Here is a 17,333-nt window from a genome sequence, read left to right on the forward strand (position 1 = left end):
GTAGAGCCCTTGCTTGTATATCCCAAATCCTGGATCCAATCCTCAGTATTGGAGTAAACAAATACATATGTACATAAAATCAAAATCCATTAAAACCAGTTTGTGGCAACAAAGGTCAAAATAATCAAGAGCCTTTCGGGGCTTCTGGGGGAAATTCTGGAACACCCACTGTTTATACTGGGGTGTCCACTTTGTGGAATTTTATTTGAACAGTGTATTTGTGATTGGTACTACTTTCTGTATTTGTGGTATACTTCCATAAAGTTTCAAGATAAAAACAGAAGGATGACTACGGTGGGGCTGGACTGAAGCAAACCCCAGAGAGCAGGTTGGGACTGGGGTCCGCTAGAGTAGGGGATGGAAAGCCGGGGGCAGAATACAGGAACTTGGTGGGCCGGTGGAAAGCCTGCATTAAATGGAAACGTGGGGAAGGGGAACTGCTTTGGGGGAGAAACTACCCATCCAGAGTGTATGTGTACAGTGTGGAGGGGCTAAGAAGCGAGGAGTGGAGTTAGGGGCAGGAGGGTTGAGGGGTTCGCTAACCTCCAGCGGGTGCGGAGTACCCACGGCCGGCCGCAGGACTCGGGCCAAATTTCCGGGCTACCAGGAGGAGGTGGAGCTGTTTGTTTCCCTCGGGACCCAGTTCTGGGGCCGGACTACCAGATTGCTTGACCTTGGGCAAGTTTCACTCGCTAAACCTATTTTCTCCTCGGAGTAAACGTGGGTCAAACCCACCCACCCGCTAGGCGGATGCGAGAGCGCGGAGGAGAGGGCTTGGGACCCGCCTGCCGCCAGCTCCGGGCCCCCTCGGCCCTGGCAGGGCGCCGCCGCCTCCTCCCTCCTGGCCGCAGGACCGGCCTCGGGGCAGCGCGTGGCGGGCGGACTTACCCGAGGGCTGGATGGGTCCCCGCAGCGAGACCCGAACACGCACCGCTACCTCCGCGCTCGTAAGTCCCGGTCGCCGCGGGACCTGTGGCCCACTGCCGCCCGTCCAATCCGCGCCCGTCTCACGAGACACACCCCCGATGATGCGCTGGGTGGGCGTGGCGGTCAGGCTGAGCACGCGACTGGCCCGCAGCGGCAGATAGGGCGGAGAGACCCCAAGTCTGACCAATAGAAAGCCGCACAGGGTGTGAGTGGCGAGCACCGGGCGGAGGGGCGCGGGCCTGGAGAACTTGGGCTCTGGTTGCTGTTGGGTTGGAATGGGCCACGCTGTAACTTCGGATCCATCGACTCTTGCGAACCCGGTGGCTCAGACCGGCTCTCCGGTTAGAGGGTTGCAGAAACTGGGCTTGGTTTGCACGCCCGCAATTCCAGTATTTGGGAGGATGAGACCGGAGTATCACAGGTTCAAGGCCAGCCTCAGAAAACTAGTGAGATCCCGTTTCAAAAACAAAATAAACCGAGCGTGGTGCGCACGCTTGTAATCCCAGCATTCGGGGGGGCTGAGACCGGAGGATCGGGTTCGCGGACAGCCTCAGCTACTTAGTGAGGTCCTCTGCAACTCAGTGAGACCCGGTTTCAAAATAAAGAATAAAAAATAGGGCAGGGGGTGTAGCTCGGAGATCGAATGTCCCTGGGTTCTACCCCCAGACCCGCCAAAAAAAAAAAAAAAAAAGCCGGGCGTGGTGGCACACGCTTGTGATCCCAGCGCTTGTGAGGCGGAGACAGGAGGATTGCACAGGTTCAAAGCCAGCCTCACTGGTTTAAGAGACCCTGTTTCCAAATAAAATATAAAACAGTTCTGAGAGTGTAGCCAGGAGGTAGAAGGGTTCCATCCCCAGTACCACCAAAACAAAACAAAACAAATAAAAAAGTGCTGGGGATGTAGCGCGGAGGTCGTGCCTCTGGGTTCAGTCCCCAGTTACATTTACACACACACACACACACACACACACACACACACACACACACACACACGTTTATGCTTGCAGAAGCCGGCTGTGATGGTGTACACCTATAATCCCAGTATTTGAAAGGCGAAGGACTGGTGGTTCAAGACCAGCCTTAGAAAGTTAGCAAAATCCTGCCGGGCGTGGTGGAGCACGCTTGTAATCCCCGCGCTTGGGAGGCGGAGACAGGAGGATCACGCAGGTTCAAAGCCAGCCAAGCGCGCTGGCTCAGGAGACCCTGTTTCCAAAATGAAAATGTAAAAATAGGTCTGGGAGTGTAGCCCGGAGGTAGAAGGGCTTCCAGGAAAGTACCACCAAAAAAAAAAAAAAAAAAGAAAGAAAGAAAAAAAAGAAAGTTAGCAAAATCCTCAATAACTTAGCAAGATCTTGTTTTAAAACAAATTATAATAAAAATAAGCCAGGCATGGTGGTTCACACTTGTAATCCCAGCATTTGGAAGGCTGAGACTGGAGGATCGCGGTTCGGGGACAGCCTCAGCTACTTAGCGAGGCCCTTTGCAACTCAGTGAGACTCGGTTTCAAAGTAAAGGAAAAAAAATGGGGCTAAGGGTGTTGATCGGAAGTAGAATGCCCCTGGGTTCCATCCCAAGTACCAAAACAAACAAAGAAACAATAATAATAATGCCAGGCATGGTGGTGCACACTTGTAATCCTAGTACTTGGGAGCCTGAGACAGGAGGATCCTGGTTCGAGGCCAGTGTCAGCTACTTAGTGAATTTCTCTGCAACTTAGTGAGGCTCTGTTTCAAAATAAAGAATAAAAATAGGGCTGAGGGTGTAGCTTGGAGGTAGAAAGCCCCTGGGTTTCATCCCCAACATTATATAAAAAGAAAAAAAGTGCTGGGGGTATAAGCCCAGAGACAGAATGCTCCTGAGTTCAATCTTCACTGCCAACAACAACAACAAAAAAAAAAAAAAGAAAAAAGAAAAGAAAAGAAAAGAAAGAAAGAAAGAAAGAAGGATAAAAGAAAAGAAAAAAGAAAAATCTTGCAGGAAAGATTAAGGGCCTAGTTCTATCAGCCCTACCAAGGCCGCCTTCTTCTCTGTCAGCATCCAGACCCTCCCTGACCACCCAATGGGAAGCAGGCACCTGGTCCATGCACCACTTTATTTTGATCACAGTTCAAATTCCAACCTAACACTAGAAATTTACTTTGCTTTGTGAAACCCTCTCTGCCTACTCATTTATTATCCCTCCACACAAACAAACACAAATCAGGGCTTCAGGAGAGCAGGGGTCTTTCCTGCCTGGTTCACTGCTGACCTCGCTGGCCCTATCTAGGTACTCAGTGGGTCCCCGGAATAATGAAGAAGAGCTAGACATTAGGCAGAGATGAGTTTAATGTGAGCAGAAGCACAGTTACCCAAAATGGGGCTGGGAGGGAAGAAGGGAGAAGGTGGGGGAGCGAGGGTAAGAGGCCCCCAAAGGGCAGAGGTGGGGCCCCAGACCTGGGCCAAGGCCCTTGAAACTGAGAGCTGAGATGGAGTCACCCTTGGTTTATTTTCCCAGGGTCTGTCAGGAAGGGAGGAGCCAGGTCAGAGGGCTCCTAGAGAGAATCTCCCGCTTTGTCCTGGGGTCTGGGCAGGGTTATGGTTGGTCATTATGGGGTCCCCCAGCACTCAAGGATCTCCTGAGAATCCCAAGCACAAGGCGCCTCCCACCTGTCTAGCCAACCCCAGTCCAGAGGCCCAGACTCAGGCCCTCCCTCTGGGGCAGGCTGGGTGGGGGGCAGAGGGTCAGAGAAATGTGGACCACGCATCAGGTCCAGCTGCCTCAGGTCTCCCTGGCCCAGAGCGTGACAGGACGCATCTGGTGCCATCTGGGGAGTATCAGCAGTCAGAGGCTGTGAGGAGAGGTCAGAGGACACTGAGGGACACTCCGGGCTGAGCACAATGTCATCAAAGAGGTCGAGGGTGGAGGCGTCCAGTGCAGCAAGACTCAGGCTGGGGCTGGAGTGGGGTGCCTCCGTGGGGGCCACAGCACAGGCCACCCCCAGGAAGGGGGATGGAGGTGGCAAGGGTGGTCTTCGGGGTGGCCGTCTCTGGGGGGTTGCCTCCTGGGACAGGATGGATAGGGCCAGGCGCTGGGTGGCAGCTTCAATCTTGGCAAACTGCCTGCAGAGAGACGGGTGTTAGCTGGGTGACCGCAAAGGGCTCCCCTCCTGCCTGACATCCCGGAGAGAAATGTGTACTTTCTTTCCAGCCCCATTTTCCTTCTCCATGCTAATCTCCGTGCCTCTGGATTCACTCTCTTGAGTCTGACAATTCATGTTTCTGACCCCATTCATAGGGATGCTTTGAATAGCTGTACTTTTCCTGTACTATACAAGGCAGCTCTGGTAGCTTTTCTGTTTTGTTTTGTTTGTATTTTTTGTACTGGGGATTGAACCCAGGGGCTTTCTAACCTCTAAGCTACATCCCCAGACCTCTTTTTAATTTTATTTAATTTTATTTATTTATTTTGTGACACAGGGGTTGAAGCCAGAGGCAATCTGCCTTTGAGCTACACCCTCACCCAATTTTTTATTTGGAAACAGGATCTCGCTAGATTAATAGGTCTCATTACTTGCTGAGCCTGTCCCCAAACTTGCAATCCTCCTGTTTCAGCCTCCCAAGTACAAGGATTTCAGGCATGTGCCACCAGGCCCAGCTTTATAATAAGTTGTGAAGGGCCTCACTAAATTGCTGAGGCTGGCCTTGAACCTATGATCCTCCTGAATCGGCCTCTCAAGTACTGGGATTACAAGCATGTGTCACCACATCTGGCTATCTGTGCATATTTTTTGACATTGTCAATTTTTTATGACTCAATTCTGTGTGTGTGTGTGTGTGTGTGTGTGTGTGTGTGTATGTGTGTGCATGTGTGTGTGTGGTACTAGGGGTGGAACCCAGGGGCTTTTCTACCTCTGGACTATACTTCCAGACCTATTTTATGCTTTATTTGGAAACAGGGTCTTACTAAGTTGCTAAGAGCTTCACAGTAGCTGAGGCTGGCTTTGAACCTGTGTGATCCTCCTGTCTCAGCCTCCCAAGTGCGGGGATTACAAACGTGCACCACCATGCCCGGTTTATGACTCTATTCTAACATACAAAAGTGAAAAATTAAGCCGGGCGTGGTGGCGCACGCTTGTAATCCCTGCACTCGGGAGGCAGAGACAGGAGGATCGCGCTGATTCGGAGTCAACCTCTGTGGCTTAAGAGACCCTGTTTCCAAATAAAAAAATATAAAATAGGTCTGGGAGTGTAGCCCGGAGGTAGAAGGGCTTCCAGGAACCCCAGTACCACCAAAAAAAAAAAAAAAAAAGAGTGAAAAATTAGCTGAGTGTGGTGGTGCACACTTGTAATCCCGGTACTTGGGAGGTTGAGACAGGAGGATTTCAGGTTCACGGCCAGACTCAGCTACTTAGTGAGCCCTTCTGCAACTTAGTAAAATATTCAAAATAAAGAATAAAAAATAGGGCTGAGGGTATAGTTCAGAGATAGAATGCTCCTGAGTTTTATCTCAACTACTGCAAAAAAAAAAAAAAAAAAAAAAGTGAAGCCAGGCATGGTGGCACAAGTTTATAATCCCAGCAGTTGGGATGTTGAGACAGGAGGATCGTGGTTCGTGGTCAGCCTCAGCTACTTAGGCCCTTTGCAACACAGTAAGACCCTGTTTCAAAATAAAGAATAAAAAATAGGGTTGGGGGTCTAGCTCAGAGGTAGAATGCCCCTGGGTTCCATCTTCAGTAACACACACACACACACACACACACACACACACACACAGTCTTAAGGAAAGACTGCGCGCGTGTGTGTGTGTGTGTGTGTGTGTGTGTGTTACACTCCCAGCCCTATTTTATTTTTATTTTAATGGGTTTTTTTTGGTGTGGTACTGAGGAATAAATTCAGAGGCATTCTACCACTGAGCTCCACCCCCAGCCTGATTTTATATTTTGTTTGGAAACCAATACCAGGGGGAAAGAAAAGGGGGGGGGGTTTGAGGACGTAGCTCAGTGGTGGAGAGCTTTCCTGGCGTGCACCACGCCCTGGGTTCAAATCCCAGTCTGAGAGCCAGGCGTGGTGGGGCACGCTTGTAATCCCAACATTGGGGAGGCTGAAACCGGAGGATCATGGTTAGTGGACAGCCTTAGCTATTTAGTGAGATCCTGTTTCAAAAACTATAGGACTGGGAGTGTAGCTCGGAGGTAGAATGCTCCCAGGTTCCGTTCCCAGTACCACAAACAAAACAAAACAAATCCAGTCTGCCTCTGACTCTGTCTCTCTCTCACACACACACACACACACACACACACACACACACACTCACACAAAGATGTGCTGTGGGATGGCGGAGGCCCTGTGGACTCTGTTGGCCTTGCTCACCTCTTAGCATCTTCACCAATCACTGGTTGGAGAGGCCCAGTTGATTCTGTTAGCCCCGCCCACTTCCCAGCAGCCCCATCAATTGCTGGTTGGAGTCTCCAGCATGTTCCAACTGCTGGAGCCATTACTCTCATCTCCCACTTAGCATTCCCACCCTCTCAGTAGCAATATGGATGGATCTCACAAACTGGGTTGAAGTGAATCCAGAAGTCTTTTTTTCCCTTGTGTTGTTGAAGATTGAGCCCAGGAGTGCTCCACTTCTGAGCTATACCTCCGACCCTTTTAATTTTTATTTATTATGTATTTATCTATTGAGATTGAGGATTGAGCCCCATGGCATTCTACCTCCGAGCTACAACTCAGCCATTTATTTATTTGTTTGTTTATTTATTTATTTATTTATTTATTGGTACTGAAGATTGAACCTGGAGGCATTCTACCTTTGACCTACACCCCCAGCCCTTTTTATTTTATTTTTGAAGCAGGGTCTCACTAAGTTGTTGAGGCTGGCCTCAAACCTGTGATCCTCCTGTCTCAGCCTCCCAAGTACTGGAATTACAGGCAAGTACCACCACATCTGGGTTTTATTTATTATTATTGTTGTTGTTGTTGTTATTGTTGTTGTTGTTGGTGGTGTGTGTGTGTGTGTGTGTTTGTGTGTGTGTGTGTGTGTTACTGGGGATTGAGATCACGGGTATTCTACCTCTAAGGTACACTTCCAGCCCGATTTTATTTTTTACTTTGAAACAGGGTCTCACTAAATTGCTGAAGCTGGGCTCAAACTTGCAATCCTACAGCTGGGCATAGTGGCACACGCTTGTAATCCCAGTGCTTGGGAGACTGAGAAGGAGAATCACACAGGTTTGAAGCCAGCCTCAGCTACTTAGTGAGGCTCTCAGCAATTTAGTGAAACCTTGTTTCCAAATAAAATATAAAATAGGTCTGGGAATATAGCCTGGAGGTAGAAAAGCCCTTGGGTTCCACCCTGAGTACCACAGGAAAACAAAACAAACTTGCAATCCTCCAGTCTTAGCCTCCCAAGTAGTGGGATTACAAGCATACTCCACAATGCCTGGCTTATTTTTTTATTTTGAAACACAGTCTCACTAAATTGCTGAGGCTAGCTGCTCTTAGTGGCACAAGCTTGTAATCCCAGTGTTTGGGAGGCTGACACAGGAAGATCACTGATTTGAGGACAGTTTCAGCAAGTAGTGAGACCCTCATTAAACCTAGGGAGACCCTGTTTCCAAATAAAAGTAAAATAAGTCTGGGGGTGTAGCTCAGAGGTAGAATACCTCTGGGTTTAATCCCGTGTGTGTGTGTGTGTGTGTGTGTGTGTGTGTGTGTGTGTGTATCTGTCTGTCTCTCTTACACACACACACACACACACACACACACACACACACACTACTGAGGCTAGCCTTAAACCTGTGCTTCAGCCTCCCAAGGCAGTGTCCTCCAAATTCTTAAACTGAAGTCCTAACCCTGAGCAAGGCAGATGTGACTGTGTTTGCTGGTCCAGCCTTTAGAAAGGGGTTTAAGGTAAAATGAGGGAAAAGCATGTGGGTCAGGGGAGGAGACAGCTATCTGCAGGCGCAGGAGAGAGTGGTCAGAGGAAACCAGCATGCCCATGCCCACCTCTAGAACTGGAAGAGAATAAATGTTTGTTTGTTTGTTTGTTTGTTTTGGTTTGTTTGTTTTAGGTTTTTTTGTTGTTGGTGGTGGTGGTACTGGGGTTCCTGGAAGCCCTTCTACCTCCGGGCTACACTCCCAGACCTATTTTTATATTTTTATTTGGAAACAGGATCTCTTAAGCCAGCGTGGCTGGCTTCGAACCAGCGCGATCCTCCTGTCTCCACCTCCCAAGCTCGGGGATTACAAGCGTGCGCCACCACGCCGGGCTAAATGTCTATTGCTTAAGCCACACAGTCTGTGGCACTTGGTTATGGCAGCTCCCGCAAACTAATACACAAACCCAGTGATGCATGAGAGCTGCGAGGCACACAGGTAGTACATTCCATCCACCTATAAAGCTTGAAAACCGGCTGAGCTAATCCACGGGAAGAGAAGGCAGGATGGTGGCCCAGGGGAGGGAGAAGCCACAGGCACTCTGCTCCTGAATCTGCATATGAATTACACTTGAGAAATTCATGGAGATCTGCACCTAGTGTGTGTGTGTGTGTGTGTGTGTGTGTGTGTGTGTGTGCGCGCGCGCGCACGCCCTTAACTTCCATAAAAAGTTTATTGAAAATATATCTGAAGCCAGGCGTGGTGGAGCGCACTTGTAATCCCAGTACTTGGGAGGCTGAGGCAGGAGGATCGTAGGTTCATGGCCAGCCTCAGCTAATTAGTGAGGCCCTGTTTCAAAATAAGGAATAAAAAATAGGGCTGGGGGGTGTAGCTTGGAGATAGAATGCCCCTGGGTTCCATCCCCAGTATATGTATGTATGTGTATATATGTATATGTATATGTGTATATATATATATATATATATATATACACACACACACACACATATATATATATATATGATATATTTTATTCAATTTGTATAAAATATATAGAATAGGCAAACCCCAAGAGACAGAAAGCAGATCAGTGGTTTTCCAGGGGTGGGGGGAGATTGGGGGGATCTGCTTAATAGGAGTTATGCAAATGTACTAGAACTAGACAGAAGTGGTGGCTGGTAACACTGTGAATGTTTGAAATGCCACTGCATTGTATGCTCTAAAGTGGTTAAAATGGTGAATTTTGCTACAATCAAAAAGATACCTGAAGCCGGATGTGGTGGTGCACACTTGTAATCCTAGGACTGGGCTGAGACAGGAGGATCACAGGTTTGCAGTCAACCTCAACAGTTTAGCAAAACCCTGTTTCAAAAAAAAAAAAGAATAAATAGAATTGGGGTGTAGATTAGAGGTAGAATGGTAGAATACCCCTGGGTTCAATCCCCAGGAACACACACACACACACCCCTACCTGAGTTGGGCACTGTGGTGCACACCTGTAATACAAGGACTTGTGAAGCTAAGACAGCAGGATCACAGGTGTGAGGCCAGGCTCAGCAACTTAGCAAAACCCTGTTTCAAAATAAAAAGGGCTGAGCTGGGCATGGTGGCGCACGCTTGTAATCCCAGTGCTTGGGCGGCTGAGACAGGAAGATCATACAGGTTTGAAGCCAGCCTCAGCTACTTAGTGAGGCTCTCAGCAACTTAGTCAAACCCTGTTTTCAAATAAAGTATAAAATAGGTCTGGCAGTATAGCCTAGAAGCAGAAAAGCCCCTGGGCTCCACCCTTAGTACCACCAATAAATAAAGCAAGCAAGCAAGCAAGCAAGCAAGAAAATAAAAAGGGCTAGGAGTATATTTCAGTGGCAAAGCATCCTTGCGTTCAATCCCCAGTATATAAATAAATAAATAAATAAATAAATAAATAAATAAATCTGGCTCTTAGGTAAGTTTGTGATATCTACTGGCCTGGAACTATCCTTGAGGCCAAGAAAGCTATTTCTGCTCTTAGCCCTTAGGGGATCCTTCAGATATGGAAGGGCAGTTTAGGTGACAGGATGAAGGGAGGGAGGTTGGTTTAAGATACCTAACAACCAGATGCAACGTATGATTCTTGATGGAGCCCTAACTTGAACAAACCAAGTATAAATGATAACTAGGTTTTAGGGCCAAAGAGTCATGGCATTTGTGATTTACTTTAAGTTATTTTTAAAATATAGATGAAGGAAAGCTGGGCATGGTAGCCCACACTTGTAATCCCAGTACTTAGGAGGCTGAGACAGGAGAATCGCAGGTTCATGGCCAGCCTCAGCTACTTAGTGAAGCCCTCTGCAACTCAATGAGACCTTGTTTCAAAATAAAGAATAAAAAATAGGGCTGGGGCCAGGTATGGTGGCACACGCTTGTAATCTCAGCATTCAGGAGGCTGAGACAGGAGGATTGTGGTTCTTGGACAGCCTCAGCTACTTCGTGAGGCCCTTTACAACTCAGTGAGACGCTGTTTCAAAATAAAGAATAAGCCGGGCGTGGTGGCGCACGCTTGTAATCCCCGTGCTTGGGAGGCTGAGACAGGAGAATTGCACGGGTTCGAAGCCAGCCTCTGCTACTGAGTGAGGCTCTCAGAAACTTAGTGAGACCCTGTTTCCAAATAAAATATAAAATAGGTATGGGAGCATAGCCCAGAGGTAGAAAGCCTCTGGGTTCCACCCCCAGTACCACCAAATAAATAAATAAATAAATAAATAAATAAATAAATAAATAGAATAAACTGGGCATGGTGGTGCACGCTTTGTAATCCCAGCATTTGGGAGGTTGAGACAGGAGGATCGTAGTTCACGTACAGCCTCAGCTACTTAGTGAGGCCCTCCACAACTTAGTGAGACCCTGTTTCAAAATAAAGAATAAAAAATAGGGCAGAGGGTGTAGCTCAGAGGTCAAATGTCTCTGGGTTCCATCCCCAGATCAAAAAAAAAAAAAAAAAAAAGAATAAAAATTTGGGCTGGGTATATAGCTCGGAGGTAGAATGCTCCTGGGTCATCCCCAAAACTGCAAAAAGTGTGTGTGTGTGTGTGTGTGTGTGTGTGTGTGTGTGTGTGTGTGTGTGTAAAGCACTTGCTATATGCCAGGCCCTGAGTTCCATCCACAGCACAGCAAAAAACAGCAATGTGTGTGTGTGTGTGTGTGTGTGTGTGTGTGTGTGTGTGTGTGTGTGTGTATGAAATATGCCAACTACTGTCAACAGTGAAACCTGAACAATGGATAGTAGTGCTGGGTATATGAGTGATGGGACCACTGGTTCTTAGGCTTGAACAGGCATCAGAACTACCTGCAGTTGTTTTATAAACAGGCTCCTAGCTGGAGCCCCCAGTTTCTGCTTCTACAGGCTGGGGGTGGGGCCTGAGATGCTGCATTTCTTTGTTTTCATACTTTCATTGGTACACTCTAATTATACATCATACTGAGGTTCAGAGTAACATATAAGCTAGGCATGGTGGCACACACCTGTAATCCCTATACTTGGGAGGCTGAGACAGAGGATGGCAGGTTTGAGAACACCCTCAGTAGTTTAGCTAGATCCTGTATTGAAACAAAAAATAAAAAGGGCTGGGTGTAGCTTGGATATAGAACGTCCCTGGGTTCAATCCCCAGTAGTCTGTGTGTACTCCACATGCATGAATGCACACATGCATATACACACACATAAATATATGCACACTTGGTGTATTTCTCCCCATATCCCACCTGAGACGACGACTCTTCTCCTTCTCCTTCTCCTTCTTCTTCTTCTTCTTCTTCTTCTTCTTCTTCTTCTTCTTCTTCTTCTTCTTCTTCTTCTTCTCCTCCTCCTCCTCCTCCTCCTCCTCCTCCTCCTCCTTCTTCTTCTTCTTCTTCTTCTTCTACTTCTCCTCCTCCTCCTCCTCCTCCTCCTCCTCCTCCTCCTCCTCCTCCTCCTCCTCCTTCTTCTTCTTCTTCTTCTTCTTCTTCTTTTGTGGTACTGGGGATGGAACCCTTCTACCTCCAGGCTACACTCCCAGACCTATTTTATATTTTATTTGGAAACAGGGCCTCTTAAGCCAGAGGGGCTGGCTTCGAACCTGTACGATCCTCCTGTCTCCGCCTCCCAAGTGCGGGGATTACAAGTGTGCGCCACCACGCCTGGCGAGACTCTGCATTTCTAACAAGTTTCTGGGTGATACTATTGGTTTAAAGGCCGAATTTGGAGCCACTTTGAGAAATTCTATACCACATAACAGCTATGACTTTTCTTTAAGTTTAAAAGTTTTCACAATAAAAAGTAAAAAATCCATATGCATTGGTGGGACAAGTCCCCAAGGGAGCAGGGCCTGAGGAGCTTGGGGGAGGAGGCAGGCAGGGGAAAGATGCTGAGGACAGCTCGCCTGTGACCTGGATTTGCTCAGGCTGAGCTGGGTCCCCAGGGAAATATGCTCTGAGGCTGCCCTCCAGGCCATGGTGGTGGGTGGACTGAGTATCTCTGGGGAGCCCAGGGCAGAGCCTTACACCAGGGAGGAACTGCCACAGATGCTGACAGCAGAAACCTGCTCCGCAGAGGGGAAAGTGCAGAGAATCTGTGACTGATGGGAAGCATCAGCCCAGGGGCTAGACAGGGGACATGGCGCTATGCAGGGGCCCTGGGGAGGGAGCAAAAATGGCAAGGGGCTCCTGGAACAGTTGACAGGGGCTCAAAGGTGTTAGAAGGTGGCTCCAGGACACAGGCTAGATGCTCTGTTTGGGAGATGTGTGTTTTCCTCCTCAGTGGTCGGTGGTGATGGGGCATTCTGGTGGGAGGGAGGCTTAGCGTGTTGGGGGCCGTGGTTAGGTTGCACACAGTACCATTTATTCAAATTTGGTCTTAAGATCTCCTGGGGCAAGGTTTTGGATAGGTTGGGAGAAATAACCTATTTATTTATTTTTATTTTTGCTGGTGTGGGGATGGAACCCAGGAGCATTCCAACTCTGAGCTACACCCCCTGCCCCCCCCCTTTTTTTTTTTTTGGTGGTACTGGGGTTCCTGGAAACCCTTCTACCTCTGGGCTACACTCCCAGACCTATTTTTATATTTTTATTTGGAAACAGGGTCTCTTAAACCAGCGAGGCTGGCTTTGAACCTGCATGATCCTCCTGTCTACGCCTCCCAAGTGTGGGGATTACAAGTGTGCGCCACCACGCCCGGCCCCTGCCCTATTTTTTATTTTTTGTTTATTTATTTTTTTTGGTGGTACTGGGGATGGAACCCTTCCAACTCTGGGGTACACTCCCAGACCTATTTTTTATTTTTATTTGGAAACAGGGTCTCTTAAGCCAGCAAGGCTGGCTTCGAACCTGCGTGATCCTCCTGTCTCCACCTCCCAAGTGCGGGGATTACAAGCATGCACCACCATGCCAGGCCTTATTCTTTATTTTGAAACAGGGTCTTACTGAGTTGCAGAGGGCCTAAGTAGCTGGGGCTGTCCATGAACTGCGATCCTCCAGTCTCCACCTCCTGAATGCTGGGATGACAAGCGTGCACCACCACACCAGGTTGAAATAATCTATTTATAGAAAAGTGGCTCTTTGCTGGGTGTGGTGGCACATGCCTGTAGTCCTGGTACTTGGGAGGCTGCGACAGGAGGATTGCAGGTTTTAGGCCAGTTTTGGCAACTTAGCAAGACTCTCAGTAACCTAGAGAGACTTTAATTCAAAACAAAAAGTAAAAATCCGGGCGTGGTGGTGCACACTTGGGAGGCTGAGACCGGAGGATAGTACAGGTTCGAATCCAGCCTTAGCTACTTAGTGAGGCTCTCAGCAATTTAGTGAGACCTGTTTCCAAATAAAATATAAAATAGGGCTGGCAGTATAGCACGGGGGTACAAAGCCTCTGGGTTCCACCCCCAGTACCACCAAAAAAAAAAAAAGTAAAAAGTGTTGAGTGTGTAGCTCAGAGGTAGAACTCCCCAGGGTTCAAGCACTAGTACCACAAGTAAGAATAAAATAAAATAATAAAATAGGGTTAGGGGTGTATCTCAGAGGTAGAACACACCTGGATTCAAACTTTAGTGCAGAAAAGAAGAATAAAATGGAGAAGGAGAAGGAGAAGGAAGGAAGAAAGGAAGAAAGGAAAGAGTTTTCTCATTAGAGCTTCTGTGCCTCCGGTTTCTCATCAGATAAATCAGGATTAAATAACACCTGCCTTCCAAGATTGGTATGTGAGGTTAATACAAAAGTGCTTACTGCCTTATACGTGTTAAGTGTTACCATCATCACCGCCACCATCACTATGGTCATCATCACTGCTGTCTTTCTTACCATCCACATCAGCATCACTATCACCACATAGTCCTTGCCACCAGTATCACAGCATCACTTCCATCAGCACAGCCATCGTCATCACCACTACCATTATCATCACCATCATCACCATCACTACATACTCCTCGAACCTGATATTACAATCACCATCACCACCAACCTCACCACCATGACGACGAGCATCACTATCACCATGATCACCATCATCACTACCACCCTCATCACCATCGCCACCATCACCATCACTATCAATGCATAATACTTTTTTTTTTTTGGTACTGGGGATGGAGCCCAGGGGCATTCTAACTCCAAGCTACACCCCCCAGCCCTATTTTTTTTATTCTTTATTTATTATTATTATTATTATTATTATTATTATTATTATTATTATTAGTGGTGGTACTGGGGTTCCTGGAAGCCCTTCTACCTCCGGGCTACACTCCCAGACCTATTTTATATTTTTGAAACAGGGTCTCTTAAACCAGTGCAGCTGGCTACGAACCTGTGTGATCCTCCTGTCACCACCTCCCAAGCCCGGGAATTACAAGCATGCGCCACCACGCCTGGCTTTTATTCTTTATTTTGAAACCAGATCTCACTGCGTTGCAAGGGGCCTCACTAAGTAGCTGAGGCTGGCTGCAAACCGCGATCCTCTGGTTTCAGCCTCCCAAATGCTGGGATTACAAGTGTGCGCCACCATGCCCAGCCTGCATAATACTTCTCTTTTTTTTTTTTTTTTCTTTGCGGGTCTGGGGATGGAACCCAGGGGCTTTCAACCGCCAAGCTACACCCCCTGTCCTATTTTTTATTCTTTATTTTGAAACCGGGTCTCACTGAGTTGCAGAGGGCCTCACTAAGTAGCTGAGGCTGTCCGCGAACCGCAATCCTCCAGTCTCAGCCTCCCGAATGCTGGGATTACAAGCGTGCACCACCACGCCTGGCTCATAATACTTCTTGAACCAGATATTACAATCCCCATCAGCACCATCATCACAAACATCACAACCATCGTCATCATCACCATCATCACCATCACTAACATCCCATAGTTTTTGAAGCTAATATCATAATCACCACCATCATTATCCCTACCACCACCACTATCATCTCCATCACCATCATCATCACCATCACCACCAAGTCCCTGGGGAAGCTGTGTCCAGGCAGGACTAACTAGTGGTAAAGAACAGTCTGCCTGGGTGTATTGGCTCACTTATTGGATTGAGTTAAAATGCACACAAAATCCCCCATTTTAGTTGGGTGTGGTGGTGGATTCCTGTATTCCCAGTATTTGGAAGGCTGAGGCAGAAGGATCACAGATTCAAGGCCAGCTTCAGCGACTTAGAGGGACCCTCAGCGCCACTACGCCTGGCTTTTATTTTTTATTTTTAAAACAGTGTGTTTCCAGCTGAGCCTAGTGGCGCACCCTTGTAATCCCCGGCATTTGGGAGGCTGAGACTGGAGATCATAGGTTCTCGGCCACCCTCAGCTACTTACTGAAGCCCTCCGCAACTTAGTGAGACCTTGTTTCAAAAACAAAGAATAAAAAATAGGGCTGAGGTGTAGCTTGGAGTTAGAATGCCCCTGGGTTCCATTCCCAGTACCACAAAAATAATAAATAAATAAATAAATAAATAAATAAATAAATAATAGGGCTGGGGGTGTACTCAGAGGTAGAATTCCCTTGGGTTCAATCTTCAGTACTGCCCCAAAATAACTGGGGTGCAGCTTGAAGGTAGAATGACCCTGGGTTCCATCCCTAGTATACACACACACACACACACACACACACACACACACACAGAAAAAGTGTGTAGTTTCAGTGGCATTTGATGTATTTGTAATGTGTGTAACCACCACCTCTAATTAGTTCCAGAACTCTCCTCACCCCAAAAGGAAACCCCTTTCCCTGTTAATAACCTCCCCTTTCCCCCAGGCAGCCTCTATTTGGCCTCACCTTCACCCTTGATATCTCTCTCTCTCTCTCTCTCTCTCTCTCTCTCTCTCTCTCTCTCTCTCTCTGTGGTACTGAGGATTGAACCAAGAGACATTTTACCTCTAAGCTACACTCCCAGCCCTATTTTACTTTTTTATTTTGAAACAGGGTCTTGCTAGGTTGCTGAAAGTCTTTCTATGATGCTGAGGCTGTCCTTGAAGCTGTGGTTCTCCTGTCTCAGCCTCCTAGGTTCTGGGATTACAGCTGTGTGCCACCACACCCGGCTGCTTTTTTCTCTATGGATGTGCCTGGCCTGGACGTTTCATCACATGAGATCCTACACGATGTGCTTTTTTCTCTGATTTCTTTCCTTTAGCATTGTGTTTTCAAGGGTCATCCATGTGGAGGCAACATACTTTTTACTTATTTATCTGGGTCATTTCTTGCCATCTGTCACCCTCACAGAGACCCAAGCTCTGTGCAGTTGGGAATTTCATCTGCTTTGCTCAGTGATAGGTGTCTGGGGTTGGTCCAGGCCTAGCACATAGTAGGCACTCAATAAATGCATGGTGCTTGAATCTATTTCTGGGGTCTCATCCTTTTGGGAGCCCAGTCTCCCCCAAACCAAGGTCTCTGGCCTTTCTTCCCGCTGCCCGCCACCCAGCTGCCCGCCACCCAGCTTGTCCTCTCTCCCCACCTCCCACCCCTCACCTGCAGATTTGGTTGTGCAGGAATCTTCTGTGGTTGGGCCTCCTCTTGGGGGGTCGGGTACGCCGGGGTTGCAGGGCCCGAAGCATGTGGATTGCCGCCCCACTCACAAAGGCGCACAGCTCTCGGGGGCCAGGCTCAGAGACCCCAGGGGCTGCGGGGATTCCGGGGTGCATGGCTGAGATGCGCTGGCATATAACTACCACTATGCTGCTAATTAGAAAGCACCCCTCCAAAACCTGTGAGGAGGGGCGGGTGGATGGAGGGCAGGGCGCTGCCAGGAGGAGGGGAGGGTCAGCCTTGGGAATTAGGATAAGATCTCCCTCTGAGCCCTAACTGGTGCCTACCTCCCGGAGCTGCAGGTGAGGGGCTGATATAGGGAAGGCAAGGGGTGGGGAGGGAAGGGGCTTCCTGTGCGCCTCCCAGGTGCCCAATTAGCACATAGTTGGACCTGGGATATAGGACAGGGGCTCGTAGGTGGGGGGACAGAGAAAAGCGCCTGGAGATAGCCAATTAAGGGGACAAAGGCCTTGTTAAGGAGGCCAGGCCAGGAGCAAGTCAACCACAGCGATTAGTGTTAAGGACCTTTAATTGGAGT

General features: G+C 48.2%; 1 protein-coding gene across 1 annotated transcript; it reads right to left on the bottom strand.

Moving 5' to 3' along the window:
- Positions 1-3,512: 3,512 nt before the first annotated feature.
- LOC308268641 (uncharacterized protein C19orf85) lies at positions 3,513-16,911 on the bottom strand (the record flags this gene model as incomplete). Its single annotated transcript, XM_080703754.1, has 2 exons — positions 3,513-4,026; positions 16,739-16,911. The coding sequence occupies 2 exons, from the start codon at positions 16,909-16,911 to the stop codon at positions 3,513-3,515; spliced, it is 687 nt and encodes a 228-aa protein (XP_080559880.1).
- Positions 16,912-17,333: the final 422 nt, after the last annotated feature.

Source organism: Muscardinus avellanarius (genome assembly GCF_963383645.1).
Source record: "Muscardinus avellanarius genome assembly, chromosome: 10".
Classification (NCBI taxonomy): Eukaryota; Metazoa; Chordata; class Mammalia; order Rodentia; family Gliridae; genus Muscardinus; species Muscardinus avellanarius.